This window comes from Branchiostoma belcheri, unplaced genomic scaffold (genome assembly GCF_001625305.1).
Source record: "Branchiostoma belcheri isolate BF01 breed outbred unplaced genomic scaffold, Haploidv18h27 scaffold12, whole genome shotgun sequence".
NCBI lineage: Eukaryota > Metazoa > Chordata > Leptocardii > Amphioxiformes > Branchiostomatidae > Branchiostoma > Branchiostoma belcheri.
The window spans coordinates 321,723-344,344 of record NW_017802602.1 but is presented as its reverse complement, the minus strand read 5'-3'; the positions used below and the strand labels follow the sequence as shown (position 1 = coordinate 344,344).

Here is a 22,622-nt window from a genome sequence, read left to right as displayed (position 1 = left end):
CCGAATGGACGATGGCCGAATTCCGAAGGACGTGCTGTACGGAGAACTAGCAACCGGTGCCAGACCTGCGGGGAGGCCCGTCCTCCGCTACAAAGACGTCCTCAAGCGTGACATGAAGGCAGGAGGGATCGACCAAACAAGCTGGGAGACAGTGGCAGCCGACCGCAGCAGATGGAGGCAAGCCGTGAAGACAGGCGTCAAAACCAGTGAGAAGAGGAGAGAAGAACAGTGGGAGGAGAGAAGACAGCGTAGACGACAGAGACCAGCACAAACCTGCACACAACCTGACGTTTTCACCTGTGTCAACTGCGGCAAAGTATGCCGCTCCAGGATCGGCCTCTACAGCCATAGCAGGCGATGCATGAAGACATCCTGACCCACGGCGCATATTCCATCGTCTCAAGAGACGAAAAGGATGCCAACAATATTGTAAATGCTGTCTTAACATTACAGTTTATTATTACGTATTACAGTATTTACTACGTTTTAATGGTAGGTGCACCAGTGCAGGTACAATGTATGTAGGTGTAACATTACATGTATCTTTAAATTTTCATCTTATCTGATGGTTTTTTGATGTTGCAGAACAGGAGTTAGGGTTAGAGTTAGAGAAAGTTTTAGGTGTTTTCTCCAGGCGTTTGAACACAGTATCTGAACAGGAGTCAGTGTTAGTGTTAGATATTTAACTTTATTGAACTTATTTGTCATTCCCAGGCGTTTGACGTTGCTGAACAGGAGTTAGGCATCCCTGCCCTGCTGGACCCAGCTGATATGGTGGCTCTGAAGGTTCCAGACAAACTCAGCATCATGACGTACCTGTCACAGCTCTATAACTTCTTCAGTGGGCCGGGACTCGGTAAGGAAACTGGAGTACAGTCAGGCCTAGAAAAAAATGTTTCCCATGGGAAAACTGCTGATGCTAGACTTTTTGGGTGGACAACTGCAAATTTTTTCAAGCTGATCAACCTTTTCTAGCTCCATGATCTGACACCTGAGTGATGAAATGTTGTACAAAGTTTCCTGACATTGACATTGAAAATAAAAGTGTGCTCATGAATGCAAGTTTTACTTTCTTAGACCGTTATTTTTTTTAGTATTGAACAGGAAATAAAACATTTTTTTCTAGGCCTCATACCAGTTTATTCTCAAAAGTACAGCCAAACCAATTTTCTTACCACTAACTGTAGCAACTAGAGATGCATACAATTAGTTTCAAAATTAATAGTAAACATAAATATGTATCTTAGTTACAATCAAACTATAATTTCATATAGGTGCTGTACGCAAATGCTTAAATTAGTGCAGAGGTCAAAGCCACAAGTAAGGAGACCAGCCTTGAAACGCAATGCTTTAAGATTTACTGTAAGCACAGGTTTCAGGGTGCCTCGTCTCAAGTTCTATTCTGCAACAAAGGAGCTACTGAACGGTGTCTGTTTCTCATGCTGTGGTCTTGTTGTACAGTCTAAAGAACAACATGGCTGGCCGCCTTACATTTAAATAGATTGGGTAGATTGTGTCATGCTGTACGCTGATACACATTCATACGTGTACTTGCATTTACTACAGTATATCATACGGGGGCCGTGCTAACACTTGATAACGTGTTCCGGACCGGGCTGTACTTAACTGTATGGCCAGGGCTTCCATAGAACGATTCAAACGCGTTTTGCCGTAACAGCGTGTGCCGCTTGAAAAAATTTGAATAAAAGATTTGGTTCTTGGAATTGATGTTGTTGCATTGGTTTAGGTACATGAGTTTCCTTCATTTCTTGGGTAGGTGTGACATAAAAACAAGACAACACGGTGTATTCCGCATCGCCCTCGTTCCCAGCCCTCCCGCGAGTTGGATCTCCCTCCGGCCTTCAGGCGATCCGACCCGCGGTCGGGCTGGTACCTCGGGCGATACGGAATGCACCATGTTGTCTTGTTTTCTATATACGTATCACTATTACTGTTGAACTCTAGGGCTAGGTCCAGGATACATAAAGAGTGTCTTTAGTTTAAGTCTCAAGTCATGTACGTTCTTGTTATTTCCAGGAGGAGCGAGTAAGGGCGGAGTGAAGCGTCCTCCTGCCAGCCTGTCTCCGGCTCACGGCACCAAGAAGTCCAAGGCTCTGGACGATGATGATAACCCCTTCAAGGTAACGCGCTGTGATTGGCCAGCAGGTCATGTCAATCATCCAATGACTGGCTGTGATTGGTCAATAGGTCATATCAATCATCCAATCAGATTTTTTTAGATCACCTGCAGGCCTAATATTTAGATTAATCAGAAATCTGATTGATGACATTTGGGCAAAATTGAGTTCAAGAAAAATGACTCAACTTTGATTTCAATAAATAAAAAAATAGCGCGGCTAGTTGACCGACTTGATGATGATAATGATTGATTTCAATTCAATTTCATTTATACTTTTTTAATTGCAGTGTGAAAGGTGAAAGGCATGTTAACAAAATCTATTCGCAATAATCTTTTTCTAAAAAAAATCAATGTACAGTGAGTGATTGATTTTATACCGGTATATTGTCATGTAACATCAAGAACAATAATTATTAAATTATATAATTATGTTACCAATCATTTGATGGTCACAAATCACAGTTTAAGTTCTGCTATCATTCACGATTGGATGGTTGATTCAATTGGGACATATTTTATCAGAACCAGAAACAAGCATTGTTCATATTATGGTCTATTGCAGGATGTCCTTGCAAAAAGTTTCTGTTCAAAGTGATCTTTTGAAAGATAGATCTTTTGAAAGATAACTTCTTGGTCATGAAAATACGTGCCTGTAAAATTATACTTTTAATACTTGGCTTCCTGTTGTTAGATTCATATGGACAATGCTTGTCGTCTACACTTGTTTGTGTTGCTTATAATTATTATTACTGACTATTTTATTTCACAATTAATGGTGGTGGGTTGTTCTTTCCTTTCCCTGTATTTTGTGTTCTGTTTTGGTGTACTGGTTTGATCAGGCCTACCTAGCACAAGAACCAGTGGTGCAAGAAACTAACAAGGTAACGTTGAACAGCTAAAGAACTGGCACCGTGCTGTCCAGAGTTTCTTTTTTTGATGCACGTGTGATGATGCTTATGCAGTGAAAATTTGACTGAAATTATCTTGAATGTGATTTAAAGTATGAATTTTCTGTCACCAAATGGTCTGAATCAACTTGTCATGATCAAAATGGGCTTAATGAGGTGTGTGTTAACAAAACATTTAGGGCTGTATTTAAGTGTAGATTTAAAAGTGTGATTGGAATAGCATGTATTTTGTATGCAGAAATTATACTATGAAAAGTTATATATGCATGCACACTTTCAAAATGCATCTTGTTCTATTTTGGGTCATTCAAGCGAAAAGTCAGATTTCTCCAAAACAGCCGATTTCTTCCAAGACTCACAGAGTATGTTACTGAGTAGTGACTCTTGATTTTCAGATTTCCGTTTTGCATTGTTTTTTTTTATGTTGGCTGCCACCTTTTAGTTTTACTTTGGCGAATACTGTCCACTGCACACTAGTCTGTGCACATACACATTTGCCGTGCCATACACTTGTTTGTTGTCCAAGACTTTTAGTGTTCTGTATGTATTGCCTTAGTATTAATTGGTCCATACACAGAACACAACTTATACGCTTGTATGTCATTTTGTGTTGACTACATGTATGTACATCTTTGCACTCTGTACAGTATCTATGTAGCTCACCCCCACTCTGGCTGTGCACAAGTATGATATCACAGCAATTAAATGCACGTGCATGATCATAGAACAAGTTAAAAAACAACATGGTCCCCTCTTATTAATCCCTTATCCTTATTAGATCATTTCCCCATCAACCATGTACTGTCCAGTCATAGATAATAGGTACCCAGGACAAAACCCACCTAATATATAATTGCATGCCATTATGCATGTATTAATATGGAGGTTGGGTAAAATTTGTAATGCTTTTCCTGTAGAGACCTAACTTGCCACTGGCAATACTACCCTTATGTAGTCCCAATTTTTGCCAATTCATGTGTCCTTTTATTATTTCTAACCTTTAGTTAACCCATAGTTTCCCATAATTACTAAATTGTCTTAATAGCCATTTTATCAGGATGTCATTTACATTGTATAGTGTAATATAGACATAGAAATAATACACTTAAAATCATGGTAACCTCATCTAGACCCCACTTTTGTAGTCGAAGAAGCACATCCTTACCATATTATACATTTCACCGAAATGTAATGCAGGGCTCGAAATACTGGGTGCATGTACAGCTTAGTGCACCCAAATATTTTTGTAGGTTTACGTACATTGTATCTAAAGATGTCAAATACAGCATTAACATCCATGTAAGTGCCAGGAAAAAAATAGTTTTTGCTGACATTCTATTTATTTCCTATCTTATATGGTGCACCAAAAAAAAAGTGTGCACCCAATATTTTAGGTTGGGTGCACCAGTGCACCTAATTCCTAAAAATGAATTTGGAGCCCTGTAATGTATGTAATGTAATACGAGCATGATTCAGTTTGATGTAGAAGCATGTCATATATGTGCATGCCACGTGTGTGTGTGCATGCCATCCTCTAGTACAGTGCAGTAACTGCATGGCTGTTAACTGGTTCTCACCACAGACAGAAGACTACAGGCGACACAAGCGGACGCCTTCTCCCTCAAACTTCTCCAAGAGTCAGTTATCTTCTCTGAAAACCAGCCTCAAGGAGGTAGGAGTGGACCACAATTGATAAAACAACAAGAACAGACTCTATGAGATTTAACACAACCTGCATGTGTACTACTACAGTCATGTATTTCTCCAATCACTGCATACTGCTATTCCTCCAATCACATGGTGGTAGAACTAAACACATAAGTTTACCATCATCATCCACAACTTAACTATTATATAACTAAGGCCACACCAATTTAATTTGTTGTTTCTCGGATTCGCCTCTTCATTTTTTTCCTGATTTGCAAAAAAAAAAAAATTCAGAATCAACTGCAAAATGCTCATATTTTGCCCTGAACAGTTGAAAACAGTCCTTTTCTTCCTAGTCATTACAGTTATTCCATCTTTCAATGCAGTGGTATCATTAGAAGTTCAAAATTCATTGTTTAAATTTAGAACCAGCCTTTTGTGTTGGTTTCATGGCTCCTATCGTAGCATTTGGGGCTATAATAGGATGCCTAGATCTGTTTTTATTTTTTTTTTTTCGCCCTGTCGCTTCATATTTTTCCTGAAAAAATCCGAGAACCAACAAATTAAATTGGTGTGGCCTAAACACATTACTACAGACTGGGGGCAAAACATGACAAAACAAACTGGATACTGACCCATCTACATGTACTACTCCTATCCGTATTGCCACAGACTAACCCTAAACTCACAGAGCTATGAACAAATTATTTTCCCAAGGGTTCTGTTTATTTTCCATCTACAGCTACAGGCTCTATGATTTACATATCTCAGTATTTATATGAGAACTGAGTTTGTGGGACTTGGTATATAATAATATTATTATACAAGCTCATGTGCTGTTGTGACACCAGAGTGTTGGATTCCTGTCTCTCTCTCACACACACATGTGCACACAGCTCAATTTCTATAACCTCGCTAACGGTGACAGCCAACTGAAAAACACTGCAAAAACAGCTCTCACTCAGAAAAAGGAAAAGACATACTGTCTATTAACAGAGGGTTACTCTTATTCTTTTTTTACAGACGGTATATGACTTGTATTCCATTCAAATGTATGATAATATCTTATGAACAAGATCTGTCCATATACCCGGAATTCAATTATATACTGATTTCTTAGCAATTCTTGCTGCGTGCCATGGGATTTCACAGGTCCAGAGAAAGACATATTTGCAGGAATGGGTTGACAATAGTGTGATGTTGGGCACATACATGTACATAGTTCCCCAAGCAAGGTTTAGCCCTCTCAAAGACCCCTACAGACCAGGGTCTGTCCTTGATTTTTGATTTTCTGCCCATGACATTGAGAATGTATTTCAGTTCCCCAAAGCAAAGTTTAACACTCCCAAAGAGATCCACAGATCAGAATGCATCCTTAAAATTATAGACTGAAGTGTTACAGTGACTGGTGTGGTTTTGGTTTGAAGTCTTCCAGTTCCCCAAGCAAAGACAAGCACTATCAAAGAGCAGGGCTCTCCCCAAGCAATGGAGCAAGGGTGCTTCCCCTCTCCCCAAAATCCTTAACCTTTCCGAAAATGTTCAAATTTAGGGTTTTCTCTTAGTATTTACATGAAAATTTGCTGATTTCTCAACTGATTAGGGATCAGAATTCATGGGGAGACCCCTGAAGAGCTTCACAGATAAGAATTTCTCAGAATTTGACTGTTTTGATTGTTCCCTTAGGACATAGAGCACAGATCAGAATGCATCAGATTCCTTAATTATAAACTGAAGTGGTACAGTAACAGGTGTGATTTTGGTGTGAAGTCTTTCAGTTCCCCAAGCAAAGACAAGCACTCTTATAACAGAGCTTCACAGAAAAGAATTTGTGTCAGAATTTGACTGTTTTGATTTTCTGCTCAGGACATAGAGCAGTTCATGCCAGCGGAGGTTGTCCAGCGCAGCGACAGGAGCTGCTCGGTCTGTGACAAGTACGTCCACATCGTGGAGAAGGTCTTCGTGGACGGCAAAATGTACCACAGGAACTGCTTCAGGTGAGAAAAAAACTGGAATGTAACTTTCGAAGTTCAAAAAGTGTAATGTAGTTCCATGTACATTTGTAGAAGCATTTTTATGTACATGACGTGTACAAAATGGTGAGGAAGTGACCAACTTTGCCTTTAGACCAATATGTTGAGCCACAGTGTTTGAATCCTTGCTGGTGTTGCTTACATGTACCTACAAGCATTGTAGGGGAAGGTTGGCAGTCCTTTAACCTCTAACCATTTTCCCCTTTGGCTACGAATTCTCTATTCATCTGAATCTGATATTGGGTGCAAGTTTAGGTAGTAGAAGAAATAACATAAAGCCATTGTCCACTTTCTATTATGCCTTGAGGATGTTTATTTTGCACAAGGCTGAATCTGACTATTGCCAGCAAATTGTGCCCTTTAAAACTTTTATCTGTAAGTCTAAACTGTCTGTTGTTGTTTTTATTATTCTGTAGATGTAGCATCTGCAAAGTGAGTTTGAAGGCGGGAGCGTACAAGGACGGCGGCGCGCCGGGTGAGCTCATCTGCAGCCGGCACAACCAGATTGCCGAGTACCGGACTCCCGAACCAGAGAAACCGAAACCAGCGCAAGAAAAACTTCCCGAGACGCCGCCGGAAGTCGGGGTGACGGTGGACGAGGCGCCGAGCGTGGCTGCGAAAGCTCGGGCGAGGTTCTTTGAGGAACAGGCGCAGCAGAACTCAGACGAGGCCGGGGCCGACCCCTTCGCAAAACGGTATTTTATTATGTTTTCCGAAGGAAGACATATTGTTTTTGCTCTGTTTCTTCCTCTTCTTCTTCTCCAAACACTGACCTCTGACCTGACCAATGACATGATTTGCTGACATCTGTCACCATGGTGACTGGTGTTGGGTTACATAATGTTGCAATTTCATGGTCTGCTCTGCTCCTGTCACCATATACTAGTAGTACATGTATGTGTATGTGAATTGAGTAACAATTGACAGAGCAGACCATGTCCGAAGGCAAACATTATATGCATTTTGCTTTGCAAATGTTGCTTCTCTAGTTCTCTTTATTTCGATACCCTTTAGCCAAAAGGCTAATCTTCCAGGGTTCATTCGATATTAACATATGACTGACCAGCACTCTGTACAGCATAGTTAATGTACCGATGGTGAATTTGTCTTTAATCAAAAGCCAACCCACTTGCAGGTCTGCGCAGAAGGCCAAGCAGGAGGCGGAGGACAAGGAGAACAAGAACATGCTGCCGGGGATCCTAAAGAACATCGCCGACGCCAAGAGGAAGAACCAGGCAAAGCAGGTGGTAGAGGAGCCTCCTCCCGCGAAGCCACCGCGCTCACCGCACGGACTCAAGAACGACAACGGGAACAACAACTCCCCTCCCGCGCCGAGAAAAGACTTAAACCACGGCGATGTGGTCATGGCAGACGTGGCAGAGCTCACTCCCCCACCGAGGAGAAAGAAATCCGACAAGACGAAAAAGACGAAAGAAGGGGACAGGAGCAAGTCGCCCGCCCCTCCTAGTCCTAAAGTTCAGCCTGTAGCTCCAAAATCTGGTCCAGTACCCACAAAAACTGACGCAGTACCCACAAAAACTGACGCAGTACCCACAAAAACTGACACAGTAGCCACAAAAACTAATGCAGTACCTATGAAAACTAATGCAGTGACGCCTAAAGTTGACATCAAAGACACTAAACAGCCAGAGAAACTAAAGCCACAGGAAGCGGACACGACAAAACCACCGAGAGACGCGTCTCCAAAACCTGCAGAAAGGAAAGCTCCGAAGCCGCGACCGAGAAAGGCTCCTGGGGAAAACGGGAGCGACGCTTCTGCTCCGTTAGAAGCCCCAAAGCCTAAACCTCGGCCCCGCAGCGCAGAACTTTTAGCAGAACCTGTAGCAAAGCCGCCAACAGACTCTTATCCAGAAGACAAAAATCCGTTCGAGGACGAACCGAGTCCAACAGAAGTGCAATCGCAAGTACTGGAAAAAGTTGCAGTTGAAGCCAAGAGTGGTAGCCCAGAAAAAGTCCCAGTAAAAGAGGAACCCAAAATTCCTAGTTCGGTAGAAACTAAATCAAAGGACGCTAGATTAGCAGAACCGAAGCATAGAGAAACAACAAATCAACCCAAACAGGAACAAAAGTCTCCACCCCAGCCCAAACCAGAACAGTCTAGTCAACTTTCCGAGGAAAGCAAAGCTCCGCAACAGAAACCTGAACCAGCCACAGTCAAGCCCGCCACAGAAGCTCCGCCCGCGGAAACAAGCCGCCCCGAGCGCGCCAATCCCTTCGACACGAAGCCGTCAGACCGGCCGAACCCCTTTGATACGAAGCCGCCCGAGAGGAAGCTGACGCGGCTGAAGTGCAGCCTGAACCCATTTGACGAGCCGAGCGATGAAGAGGAGGAGGATTCCAGGTCCGATAGTCTCAACCCCTTCGACATCAGTGACGATGACCTCTCGGGTAAGTCATTAACTACTGGATAATGCTTTTCTCAGGAGATGGTTTTTGCATGCAGCTGGAAACGGTTGCAGTCCTTAGGATGGACCTTGGTTAACTAATACCAAAAGAAAAGAGCTACTGGGATTTCTCTGGTACCGGTATAGTTACACCTTACACGTAACGCCTGTTTTTGTGAGTCAGTGAGTGTTTTGTTGGCTTAGCTACTGCTGACTTTCACTGAACGTCTGCTTTTCAATATGTACATCATTGATAATAAACCTGAGTGTGCATTTTTACAGTCTATTGTAACTCAAAGCGGCTCTTGCTATATAATCAAAAGCCTAAAGTGTATACCAGACTTTCTTCCTTTTGCTGATACTGTCTCGGTGCTGTCAGTTCCCCCCCTCCAGCTGTGCCTGTATGGAACAGGCTTCCTCCTGGCCGCTGTCCTCATGGGCGTGACCTTGACCTCCTCAAGTTCGACCTTGACCTTCTCAAGTTCAGGTCAAGGGTCACTAGACAAGGTCATCTCGCTACCTGGGGGTAAACCTTACTTCAAATCCTGCATCGCTTGAGTGACCTCACTCCTTCCCACTCATCTGTTACTCCTCCTTTGCCAGTTTTTTCTTCAAGCTAACCCTTAACTTTGAATGGCCTTGAGCCTTGTTTTGTCTTGACCGAAAGTAGATTAAAAAGATTTTTGAATAATAACAATATTGCTATGATGAACAGCCATAAGCTATGAACAGCTGATCAACATGACAATACACATGTGCACGTGTATACTACATGGTACAAAAGCAAAACCCATGTTCTTAACATGTACACAATATTTGAGCAGGTAACAGGTACTTAGAAAAATACATTACTTTTTTGTACAATTTCCTGTAAAAGGATCAAGTAGGTGATTTGTTCTCCCATCGGCATCATCAATACTCTAAAGAGGTACCTAACAAAGTTTAGATTCCACAAAAATTCACATCCTCCTAAATTTGTGTCTGTTTGTATAAGTTTCTTTAGTGTTGTGATTTTTTCCTCCAGACCTGTGAGTTGTTTATTATCCTTTGTTCAGCCAGAGCTGTGAAGACACAGGTGCAGGCACCGGTGGAAGTTTCCATCCACACAAGCCCTCCTGTAACACACGAACATGTAACAAACAAGAGGGGTAAGGTTTGGAAAAAAGGATCCATCACATCAAAAATGATATAACATCAAAAATGATCACATCAATATGACAAAACCACAATGAAAACTCACAAGTCATATTTATTATGATGTCACAATTGTTGCAGTCACCTGCATAATTAAACAGTGGGTGAATTGTACCAGAAAATGAACTATTGAAAAATCAGCCACATTAAATAATGGCTATTCACTTATCAATTTTGGGGTGAAAAGCATTGTTTGATAATTGCACTGGTGCAGCTAAAAATGACATTGAATAAACAAATGACTCGTACCTGAGAATTTTTATCTCAATGTGATTACCTTCGCCGAGAAGGTTATGTTTTCAGGGGCGTTCGTGTGTCTGTGTGTGTGTGTGTGTGTGTGTGTGTGTGTGTGTGTGTGAGCACGATAACTCAAGAAGGCTAAGATGGATTGTCTTGATATTTGGTAGGTGGGTAGGTCTTCATGAGACGTGGAACTGATTAGTTTTTGGGCCCCCTAGCAAATTGTTATGGTACTGCAGCTGAACTTCCGGTTTTGATATCTCGTGATCTGGACATAGTAGGGTCACTAAATTTGAATGGTAGGTAGCTCTTTGGCTGGGGAAGAAGTGACATGAGTTTGGGCACCCTAGCGCCTTGTTCTGGAACTGCAGAAGCATTCGTTGAAAAATATTCGAAGGAGGATAACTCAAGAACCGACTGACGGATCATCATGATTTTTGGTATGTGGGTACCTTTAAGAATGCTTGACATATTAAAATGATAGTTATGCAAATCAGCAGCTAATTAGCATAATTAATGAGGAAATGCTATAACCTGCTACCTTCCATGATATGATTATTCAAACATGTGGCATGTGTAATTGTGAAGAAGAAGAACATTGGCAGATAGTGTTTTTGCAAATGAATGCCTAATTTGCATAATTAATGCAAATTGTCAACATTCGCCAAGGCCCAAGGGTAACATCATTTGGCGAAGGTATGAGATCGTGGAACTCTAGTTGCTCAATGTTATCACCAAAAGGTTGGCGCATAGCATACTTTAATTCCTGAAGCTTGGAGCAGTTATCAGTGAAGAAGGCCCAAGAATCTAGGCACGTGCAGCAATGTGTGACAATGAAAGCAGTGAACAGGCAGCCAAGCTAACTAAACCTTACCCGACGTATCCCCTGTTCCCCTAGATGTTGACCTGGACGAGCCTGGCCCAGACGACGCGGGTCCGCCCGCGGCCCGGGTGCCCGAGGGCCCAGTGGAGCCCCAGCGGCGCAGCGCCTTCCCCGAGGTGAAGAGGAAGAAGAAACGTCGCGCGCCAGCGCCGCCCGGTACCAAACCCGGCCTCCCACCGGTCATGGCCGTCAAACCTCAGCCTTCAGTCAGGTAATTTGATACGTTCACCTTCGCTGAAGAAAACGTGCTTTTGCTCAGTTTGCTCTTCCTCTTCTTCTCCAAACAGTAACCTTTGACCTGGCCAATGATTTGTTGACATCAATTTTTGTTGTGGTATAAAAAAGGAGAAAGGCTGGTGTTACACAAAGCTGACTTGTGTGTATTTCTCCCAGAGGAGAGAAGGAGGCAGACATCTCTGCTCCAGACCAGGAGGGTTCCCCGCAGAAGGTCCAGAAGAAGAGACGGGCCCCAGCACCTCCAGTCTACAGGAGACAGGTACCATATCTGTAACAACACTTCATCACTCTCTTTCCGGTTTAACACACAACACTTAACAGAAGGGGTGTGAATGAATTACAGTCCAGTCTTACACAGCTTTTATGCGCTGTACAAAACTGTGTGTTATGGCTAATGGCAGTTTACCAGTTATGCGAAACAAAATTTCATTCGTTCATTCATTTATGCATTCATTCATCCATCCATCCATTCATCCATCCATCCATCCATTCATCCATCCATCCATCCATTCATCATTCATTCATTCATTCATTCATTCATTCAATTTTTTCTGGCTTCACAGATCAACTCGAAGAACCGAGTTCCCCAGGAGGAGATCGACCAGGAGCTTCAGGAGCTGGAGAAACAGCTGACTGAGCTGGAACATCGCGGAGTCAAGCTGGAGATCATGCTCAGACATGGCATGGCCAGTAAGTACCTTTTCTACATGTAGCATCAGCTTCTGTGAAGATGAGACTAGATTAGCCACATTCTTAAATTTAAAAGCATTGTTAACTTGCCGAACCCCAAATCCAGTGCTAGAATGCTACATGTGTACCTCAACAGGGAGATTGATAATGCTGAAACATATTGTTTTTGCCCTGTTTCTTCTTCCTCTTCTTCTCCAAACAATTAAGGTCAATGACCTGAACCAGACGTCTGTCTCCATGGTAACTGGTGTTGGGTTACATCATGTTGCAATTTTATAGCATGAGGGATTTAGACTCCTGTCTGACAGTCATGTATATGTCAACTTTGAATATTAAGAATTAACAGAGCAGACCGTATGCGAAGGTAAACATAATGCATTTGCTTTGCAAATGTTGCCTTTCTAGTATAATGTTAATTATAATAATGTTAATAATTATATATTATATGTTAATAATTATTTCTCTGCAGGCACCATAGCAGGAGAGGATGAGGATGAGCTTCTCTCTGATTGGTTCAGCCTGGTGAACGAGAAGAACAAGCTGGTTCGTCGGGAGACAGAGCTGGTCTACATGTAAGCTCAGCTCTTCAACCCTACATGCATCCCTGATGTGAACCTGATAACAGTAGAAAATGCATATTAAATTATACTACAGCTATACTGCTCAGAGATACTGCTCAGTTTAATTTTTGTGATACTGATATTGTAAAGCTGTGGAGTTCACAGTACATGTAGTGTATAACATCTTCTGTACCTGTATTTATATAGCCGGCATAACCGCCCTTCAGCGAAACACACCTTTACAAGTGCAATAAATGTACTTGGCAAAAGAAAGAATGACTACAACTGCAGTTGCTTTGATCATCTTAGCACAAAATGGTGTATTTTCAAACTACATGTACATGAACAGTTTGATATTACAGATTGATCAAGCTTTCAAAATGTCCAGTATGTCCTTTTTTTGCCCTCTGTACTGAGAAAATTGGTACCTAAATGCTATGCTGACTATTGTACGTACACACTCGGGTTAGATAATTGTTCCCAACTCTAGATCTTGTTCACCCCCCAGTACCAAAACTTAAAACTATAACATTTCATGACAGATTGTTGTTATTGTTCAGTAGTCTTGCGAGATAAGGTATGCTACAGTTTCTAAATCTTTCGGTTCTAGTTCTGATTGTGTCCAGTCATTACAATGTCTTGTGCGTCTATCCAAATAATAGTTCCCAACTCTTTTGTCTCCCCAGCACCAGACAGCAGTCCTTAGAAGACCAGCAGGCGAATGTGGAGTACGAGCTGAGATGCCTCATGCAGATCTCAGGTCAGGCTACAGGAAACCTTCACATCTTCATCCAAAACTGTAATATCATACGCATGCATGCATTCCTCCAACAACTAGTGATGCATACCGGTTCACTGGACTTGGATCCGGACTTGTAAGAATGTTTAGGTTCAAGTCCAAAAAAACCTAAAAGTCAAGAACCGAGTCCAGACTTATTACCATAAAAGACCATTTCACATACCCCTTTTCTTTCCAAACCACCTAGAACCTTCAGTAGATTGTAAAATCTTTGCTGCAAAACGAAGAAAACATTGCCATCGGGCATCGTCAAGTACTGGCCTCTATGTTATGTGGCAAAAGTTTCACCCAGACAACATTGCAAGGTTGCCAACATGCAATTTTGTATATGCCATGGGTTTAGGTCCGGACTTACAAGTCCGGAACTGAACCTAAACCTCTGGACTTGAATCCGGACCTGAACCTAAAATTGGGTTTAGGTATGCATCACTACCAACAACTGTAGTACAGTTCATTTTTCCAGGCTACGCGTATCTCTTTCTTAGTTACCTGTGGGTACCTATATTCATGACTACCAGCTGCAGGTATCTCTATTTGGGCTAGTGGCCACCTCTGAATTAGGACTACCTGGCTAATGTGGCTGTATTTGTTTTGGTAGTCTGTAACTAGCTGTAAAGTTGTTGCTCTGATTTTAAGAATCCTACAGTGTAAACAAAAGGGCCAGCTATCTACTTTGACCATTTTGACTAGTCACCAAGCGTGAACAGGTTTGCCCTTGACTGTGTCTATGTTTTGCACATCTTCCCACCCAGAGGAGAAGAAGAGTATGGGAGAGAAGTCCCGAGAAGCACGGCTGCTGAACAAACTGCTAGATATTGTGTAACAGTAATAGTAAAGAAGCAACAGTAACAGTAAAGAAGCTGTTTGTACACGCCAAGTGTTTTATTCACAGTTATTACATTGTTTGCACACCCAGAGGAGAAGAAGAGTATGGGAGAGAAGTCGCGAGAGGCGCGGCTGCTGAACGAGCTGTTAGAGATCGAGTAACAGAGCAAAGCTTCTAGCCTCCGGATCCGTAGCAGGCTTATAGAACTGGGGGTTTGGTGGTCTTCGGCTGTTTTCTGATTAGCCCAGTTCTGAAAAAATGGGACTAATTCAACCAGGCCGGCTATGTTGTCTATATGCAATCAGAAAATAGCACATAAAAGCTCCCAAAGACCATGAAGACCCCCAGTTTTTGGCATGCTATGAGGCTAGCAAAGCTCCCTGTACACAACCAAGAGTTTTATTCACAGTTATTACATTGTTTGCACATACAGAAGAGAAGAAGAGTATGGGAGAGAAGTCGCGAGAGGCGCGGCTGCTGAACGAGCTGTTAGAGATCGTGGCTGAGAGGAACAGCATCGTGGACAGTCTGGACGAGGACAGGATCAGGTAACACTCAGGAATGGCAGGAAGGTGTCATAAAAAAGTCCTTCCCAAATCAAAGGGCGGTGCGCATCTCCGTTTCTAAACAATGTTGTAGCCCTTGGGCCACACATTTGTGCAACCAATACAGCATAATACATGTAAATCCAAGAGAATTGTTATTCTATGTATACCTAACAATTCTGTTTTCTCCCAGGGTTGACCCTTAAAAATAGTCTGACTAGTTGGGCAACCCTGGCTGTTGTAAGCCAAGCTAAATAAAGAAAATAGAACCACTACGGCAGCATTTCACTAGACTAAGTCCACAACTAGTTTGTGATATGTCTTCAACAGATGAAGTCTTCAAATGTTTGACTTGGCTAGGGATAGAATTCACAATTAACCTTATCTGAACCAAGGCTCTACTCAATCATCAAGAGAGCAACAGTAGACTATTACAGTGTTTTTAGGAACCAGAAACTCATTATTTTGATGGTGCTGCACAAGATTCAAGTGTCACAAAATTAGAACTGTTACTGTACTTTGATATTGAACCTTCTTGTTTCCTTGCAATTCAGGGAAGAAGAAGAGGACAGAGATATACAGGCAATGATGGCAGACAAAGGTACTGTATCATACCCACTGTACTAAACTGCTAACATTCCTAATTCCACTAAAACATTTGTGGCATGCTACAGTATGATAGTGTACTTTGCTACACAAAGCCTAAGACAATGTTCTTGGAATGTCTTGAACAGTATGAACAAGTTTCAAATCTCTCCAATAGACAGCAAAATTGACTGTAACAGCTTTCAGACATACTGCATTTAAAAGTGCTTTTTTTTCTTGCGATGTCAATTTCAGGAGTGCCTACAGGTGACTTTGATTAGGAAATTTAGGATGAGACAAGAACATGTACACATGTATGTTCATCACTTAGTCTTGTAGGAATCGTGGATAGGGTGGGGTGAAGGAAGGTAACAAGGATAGTACCAAATGTAGGTGTGACAACTCAGGTGTAGAGAAGTAGACAAGATTGCGTAGTTGGGAATGGGTTAAGTGGATGTAGATATAGACTCAGTCTGGTGACACTGCTGTTGCTAAAATCTTAACTTGGCTACAATAATTATTGGTGTGTGAAATGCAGACTTAAGATAAAACACTGGCCACTTTGAAGACAGTCATGGAATTAGAAAAAAACATGATGATTAAGTTGGAGGAAGCCATGTCCTTTCAGTTGACATCATAGACTTAACAAATGCTGAAAGCTTCTTTGATTTTAAATTTCTAGTATGATCGTTCCAACTTCAGAGTGACCAGTGCTATGATTACTTCATTAGTGACTAACATTAGATTTAGGGTCTCCAGAGGACGTCATCCATAGAAATTACTTGGTGTGGCCTAAAAACTAATCTCTTCTCTTGTTGTGTAAATATTATAATTAATAATATTAAAGATGAACCTATTTCTAACAAGGGTTTACAACCCCCCCCCCCCGGGAGCTCTGTGCCCTAAGACATAATCTGTTCTCCTGTTGTGTGAATAATATTGTTAAACAAAATAAACCCGTTTCTTACAATTCTTTACCCCCTTTAGGAGCCCTGAGCGCCCCTCCCCCCCAGCCTGAGGAGCAGGAACCTGCCAAGGAGAGGAGGGGGCGGGGTCTGTTCGGGAAGAAAGACAAGAAGGACAAGGAGAAAGACAAGGAGAAGGCCAAGAGAAAACCCAAAGTGCAGATATAGATTAAGGCATTCCTTACAGACTGATGTCTATGTTCTTGTCGTTATAACAGGGTTTATAAATAAAAATTTTGTTTCTGAGTTTACCACTGGATATAAGACCATTACAACTGTCTGTCCGACACTCTTTATCAGAGATTAATAAGAAAATGTTTACATGGGATTTACAGAATGAGTGGTTAAGTTTGAAACATTTTTTTTTATTGATATAACCCTGATCTTTACAAATGTAACAGGATTTATAATAATTTATGGATGGTTGCAGGGGATACTGTCTTAATGTACATCTGCACAAAGATAACATGAATGTGTGTGTTTCACACAGGTACAAATGTATGGTGCAGCAGAATATACATGTACACAATGTATGCCCACTGATAGCATAGTTCTGTAAGGTAAAAGCCATTGAAAGTTTGGATGGGTATGTGGCAATGGTATTCTTGATAGAAGAAAATGTACTTATTTGGGGGTAGGGCATGGGAGGTAGAGTTTTGTTTCTAAGGCCACACCAATTTAATTTCTTGGTTAACGGATTCGCCGCTTCATTTTTTTCTGATTTGCAAATAAAAATAAAAATTCAGAATCAACTGCAAAATGATCATATTGTGCCCTGAACAGTTGAAAACAGTCCTTTTCATCCTAGTTGTTACAGTTATTCCATCTTTCAATGCAATGGTATCATTAAAAGTTCAAAATTCATTGTTTAAATTTTGAACCAGCCTGGTGTGTTGACTTCATGGCTCCTATCGTACCATTTTGGGCAATAATAGGATGCCTAGGCCTGTTTTTATTTTTATTTTTTTCGCCCGCCCGCTCCATTATTTTTCTAGAAAAATCCGTTAACCAAGAAATTAAATTGGTGTGGCCTAATGTGTAACAAGACAGGATTGGGTTTAGGTTGTGATATGGGCCTTCACATGTAGTCCCTAATTTATTACTGGTCCAATTCCTATTAACTGTAGACTGAAAAACCCTTGCCAGGAAATCAGAAAATTAGATAAAGTTTTAGTTTTCGCTATTTTTGTAAGCTGTCTCTACTTCCCAAAGTGCAGTTTTCATGAATTAACATGATGATGAAGTACATAGTCCTTACTATTATGAAAACCAGGGGCTCCAAAAGACTTAAGAATTTGCAGTCATTCAACAATTATGTGTATATTTTATTTCAGTGTTCTTTTGTGTATGTTAAAATCCCACCGTCCTTTTTTTTAGTCAGATGATGGCATTTAACTTGTACCTGGCTTCTGCTGCTATATTGTATATCTGGCTTGCACCGGCAATGCTTACTTCCTAGGAACTGCTGTAATATTATTGGTATGGATTTTTCATTCTGTACCTGATTTTTAGTTTGAAACTCTATAATTTCTACATGTACGTGTATTGGGTAAAAGCCACAACATTAGCACTGTTCACTAAAGAGCTGATGTATAATTATAAGTATGTATTTCTACGCCCTTTTCTGTGCAGCTTGAAATCTGTACTTAAATTTTTTATTATTATAAGTCGTTAAAAGGATGCTTGTAGAGCGAGCATCACCCACATATCACACACAAAATATTTTACGTTCTACAGTTGATGCTTTACCTGCAGTATCAGGCCAATATGGTCTCTATTCATGTTTATCACTATCCAGAAAAAAAGGTTGTTAAAATTTCATCAGAGATTGCAGCAATATAATATGCAGTACATAGAGTTAAAACATATTTACAAATGATTAATGCAGTTTTGGCTGAATTACCGTACACTGCAGTATGCTAAAGTATTGACTCCCAATTGCAGTATTATAATAGTAATTTATACAATCTGATATACCATAGTTGGTGCCAACTTTTACCCTTGCTTCACCATTTTAATTTGTTGGTTCTAATAATAGGATGCCTAGACCTACTTTTATTTCTTTTCTTTTTGCCCTGTCGCTTCATATTTTTTCTAAAAAAATCCAAGAACCAACAAATGAAATTGGTGTGGCCTTGTTGGGGTTTAAGAGTGTTGGTCGAGATGTGCAAAGCTTAGGTGTGATGGGTTAGCCCATTCTACATATATCCAGCTGCTGTCGCGTCACAATGCCTGCAAAACTAAGTGTGTAATGCAAAAGGGCAGTTATATCAGCTTTACAGATACATGTATTGACCTTCTTACTGTCCTCCCCAGGAAAAAGCAATGAGTACAGTTCAGTATTAATGTTAGGAAAGAGAAAATGAGGACAAGTTTGATAAATCTATTTCAGCCGTCATGGATGTGCTGTATACAAAAACCCACTGGCAGGATGGGGAAATGCTAGACATTACAGAGCTGCTGCTTGCACTGTGTCTTAAGTACAAACAATATGGTCTCGTACACAGTAACATGACCACACTGGTACTTTGCAAATAATGCAAGGTACGGTGACTTACAATGTAGGTAAACCTAAACCACTATTTACATATCACTGAGTAGATGTGTAGTACAGTGTAAGTAAAGCCATTCCTACAGTTCTGTAAATAGAAGCTTGATACAGTTACTGTAGTTAGAATGGATGGAATCACTGTAACTGTTTCTGAATGTAGAACCCACAACCCACATGTAGGTAACAGAAGTGCAGGAACACAACTGTACATGTAGACTGAAAGTCTTCACTACACAGTAACATGTACATGTACAGGACAGGACAAGCAAAATAAAATGGACGTAGTAAAAACCCTTCTGACTTTGTGTCCTTTTTCTTTTGTACATGTTCAAATATAAATACAGTGTATATAAACTAGAACTTCATAAAGCTTTGAGAAAAATATACTGGTACTATTATACTACATTGTAAGTGTAATACTGTGATGTAAGATATTGCAATAGAGACAATATTGTACAAAAATAAACTTGACAACAAGACTTAATACAATAAGACTTTTAGTTCTGTTAGTAATAATTCCAACTTGAAACAGTTACTTTGAACAACATATCAAACAAAAATATAAAACATGACTAAAACTAAAAGGCCAAACAGAAACTGAGCAGACAGTTTTCACATGCTGAATAGTAAGCAGTGCTACTGTAACTTACCTCAAACATAATCAACTCTGAAAAAAAACTATTCAACACTACTGAAATATAAAAAAGGTTCTTTAGTCATGGTAACAAGTCATGGTAAAACCTGGTTTAACCTTCTCCCTGCTGCCTAACCTTGTAACAAACACACGTGTGGTGCCAAATGGCAGGGGAAGGTTAAAAGATATATAGACATGTGTTTCAACACAAGTGCCTGATCTGAGATGCACACAGCACTACATGTTGTAGCTGCCTTTCCAAAAACTACATGTGCTTTGATGGCTGATCATGATTGTTCAATTTTGGAAGGCCTGCCGAAGCTGAAAGTCTATTTGTTGGATATAGGGGTTTTCTTGTACACGACCAAACTTGCTTACGTTTGAGTGCTTCTGACTGGAGTTCTGCTTCTCGCCACTATATGTAGGTGGCGCTTTTGTGACAAGAACACAATCCCAAGTTTGTATCCCCCCCATTATGTTTACAGAAGGAAAACATTGTTTTTGCTGTTTCTTCTTCCTCTTCTTCTCCAAATGAATAAGGTCAATGACCTGAACCAGATGTCTGTCACCATGGTAACTAGTCCCAGTTGGTTCGGTTGTGGAAAAGAAAACCCCAATATCCTACCCTCCATCAACCTGATGCAAAACTATTTTCGGAAACTCATTTTTTTTTATCAGCCTGCTTGCTCCAGCTCAGTCAGAAAGGCACACAGGCCCTCCTGGTCATTCTCATCTCCCTCCGGCTCTGCATCATCATCATCATCATCCTGCAGCTCCCCCTTTCTGTGGCCCGTGAACTGCAGCGTGACGGGCCAGTTCCTCTCCTGGGCACCGGCCTTGAACGACCCCTCCACAAACTGTCTGCCATCCCCGTCCTCCCCGACCCTCACTCGCAGGAGGCCGGTTACTCTGGGGGGATTCACACACAGTTGGTAAAAATAACTCTCACTCAAAGCAGGCCGGTTACTCTGGGGGGATTCACACACAGCACAGAAAGAGTTAAAGTAGGACTGTAGACTGTAATTTTCAACACAACACATTGGATACGCTGATGAAACTTAGGCATACAGGTAATGAAATACAAATAGTTATTCAGGCAACTGGACAGAGACTGAGACAAGTGGCGTGCTGCCATCAAGCCCCAGTTGTACTGTGCAAGCACGTCTAACCCTCGGAAGACGGGGAACAACAGACGATAAACCGGACAGTGAGTGAGTGTGAGTGGATAGACTTTCATTTGCTTGAGTAACTAACTGGTGTACAACACATTGGATTTAACCCAATTTTCTGGGTCAAGGAATGAATGAACCCTCCACAGGTATCAAACTAAAGGAAGACAGAAGAGAGTGGCCAGTGGTGCACACAAATCAAGACCTTGTAACATATTCAGTAATCTGCAGGTTGAAATTTATGGTTTACATAACTAGTGCATCAAAACAAAACTAAAACTAGAGAAGACATGTGTTTTACCTTCTCCCACAGACCTTCCAATGTGGCCTAACACATGAAAACTAGAGAACTAGCCTCGCTATGCCCTCATATGCACTTGCACAATCGGTTTCTAGAACCACCGGGCTGGACCTTCATCCACACCGGAGTTAATTTAATTCAATTTAATTTAATTCAATTTAATTCAATTTATTGAAATTGCAACAGTGCAATACACGCGAAACATAGGCAGCTGTTGCTGGTGTTGTGTCCCGCACATAGAAACAAATACTGGACAGACAATACTCATTTTCACTTGAGTCTAGTTGAGATCTGGAACCAACTCCCTGACACCGTTGTGGGTAACAACAACAACAACAATGGCCTGCAGTCCTTTAAAGTTAGAGTCCACCAACACCTCCTTCATTTTATATAACTCTTGGCAGCTGTGAGCCACTAAATTGTTTCTTACCATGTGTATGCACAATCAAGTGGGTATAGCTCACTATAGCATAGTATAAAAAAATAGCATCAGATGTTTTACCTTCTCCCACAGAACTTCCACTTGGTCTCTATCTGCATGACCCTGTCTTCCACGCTGCTCTTCCCTTTGAAGTTCTGCAGGCCGCCGAAGTAGACTCCGTCCCCGAAGTCGACGTAGTCTTCGTAGTCATCGAAATACGGCCCGCCAACCTCACCCATCTTCAGCTTACCTGTGGTACAGACTTCAGCTGAGTTTTCTGGTTGGGAATAGCCTGGCACTAGCCTGGCACCACACTAGCTCCATATCACAACAATTGCTACTCTGGACAGAATCATCTGCATGCCCCCCCCCCATCCCCATTGCAATGTTTCGGCTCTGCATTATTTGGGGAATTGAATATTTCTCACAGGCCATGTACAAGATTATTCAAATGCCAGCCACTTCATTCTAAAGAGGCTCATCTAAGGCAGAGTCCATAGAGTAACATTTAAGCTTGATTCAAACGTTATGAATTTTCAGTTGATTGCAAAGGCCTTCTTCATAAGTGTTCCTGCTCCCAGATTCCTGTAAGTCAGTGCAGTTATATAATCAGTCATCCAACACTACATGGAAAGACATGTCAAGTACCGACCTTTCATCCCCTTGACCTTGGGATGGTTGGAGGTGACCTTCAGCTCCCATTCCCCATCGATGCCAGAGTTCAGCTCTGTCTGCCGGGCCTGGCTGGCCGCGGCCTGGGCAGCCTTTTCCGCAGACCTCTTCAGAGCCTCGTCTGCAATACATTGTACATGTAACATAGAATAGCTCAATGTACAAGGCATTAACATGGGTTTGACTCTAAAGCTGCATTCTGGGCTTGGACATTGTGTCC

General features: G+C 41.4%; 2 protein-coding genes across 6 annotated transcripts in view; one reads left to right on the top strand and one right to left on the bottom strand.

Moving 5' to 3' along the window:
- Positions 1–17,417, top strand: part of LOC109462760 (MICAL-like protein 1) — a 21,827-nt gene extending 4,410 nt beyond the window's left edge. Inside the window, exons 3-18 of one of the 5 annotated variants that reach the window (XM_019759346.1) lie at positions 715–856; positions 2,038–2,141; positions 2,980–3,021; positions 4,631–4,720; positions 6,559–6,689; positions 7,142–7,420; positions 7,861–9,134; positions 11,463–11,658; positions 11,841–11,943; positions 12,248–12,374; positions 12,844–12,946; positions 13,621–13,694; positions 14,993–15,107; positions 15,659–15,705; positions 15,945–16,003; positions 16,677–16,777. In XM_019759346.1, the coding sequence (XP_019614905.1) occupies positions 715–856; positions 2,038–2,141; positions 2,980–3,021; positions 4,631–4,720; positions 6,559–6,689; positions 7,142–7,420; positions 7,861–9,134; positions 11,463–11,658; positions 11,841–11,943; positions 12,248–12,374; positions 12,844–12,946; positions 13,621–13,694; positions 14,993–15,107; positions 15,659–15,705; positions 15,945–15,970 (2,853 nt within the window). In that variant the 3' untranslated portion in view covers positions 15,971–16,003; positions 16,677–16,777. Of the gene's footprint in view, positions 1–714; positions 857–2,037; positions 2,142–2,979; positions 3,022–4,630; positions 4,721–6,558; positions 6,690–7,141; positions 7,421–7,860; positions 9,135–11,462; positions 11,659–11,840; positions 11,944–12,247; positions 12,375–12,843; positions 12,947–13,620; positions 13,695–14,992; positions 15,108–15,658; positions 15,706–15,944; positions 16,004–16,676 lie in introns of all 5 variants that reach the window. The other 4 variants (XM_019759343.1, XM_019759344.1, XM_019759345.1 and 1 more) reach the window with 4 other exon arrangements.
- A 2,931-nt stretch (positions 17,418–20,348) lies between these two features.
- LOC109462618 overlaps positions 20,349–22,622 on the bottom strand; it is a 2,328-nt gene continuing 54 nt past the window's right edge. Inside the window, exons 2-4 of the mRNA XM_019759180.1 lie at positions 22,383–22,523; positions 21,812–21,980; positions 20,349–20,748 (exon numbers count right to left, since the gene is read on the bottom strand). Coding sequence (XP_019614739.1) covers positions 20,514–20,748; positions 21,812–21,980; positions 22,383–22,523 — 545 coding nt within the window. The 3' untranslated portion in view covers positions 20,349–20,513. The remainder of the gene's footprint in view (positions 20,749–21,811; positions 21,981–22,382; positions 22,524–22,622) is intronic.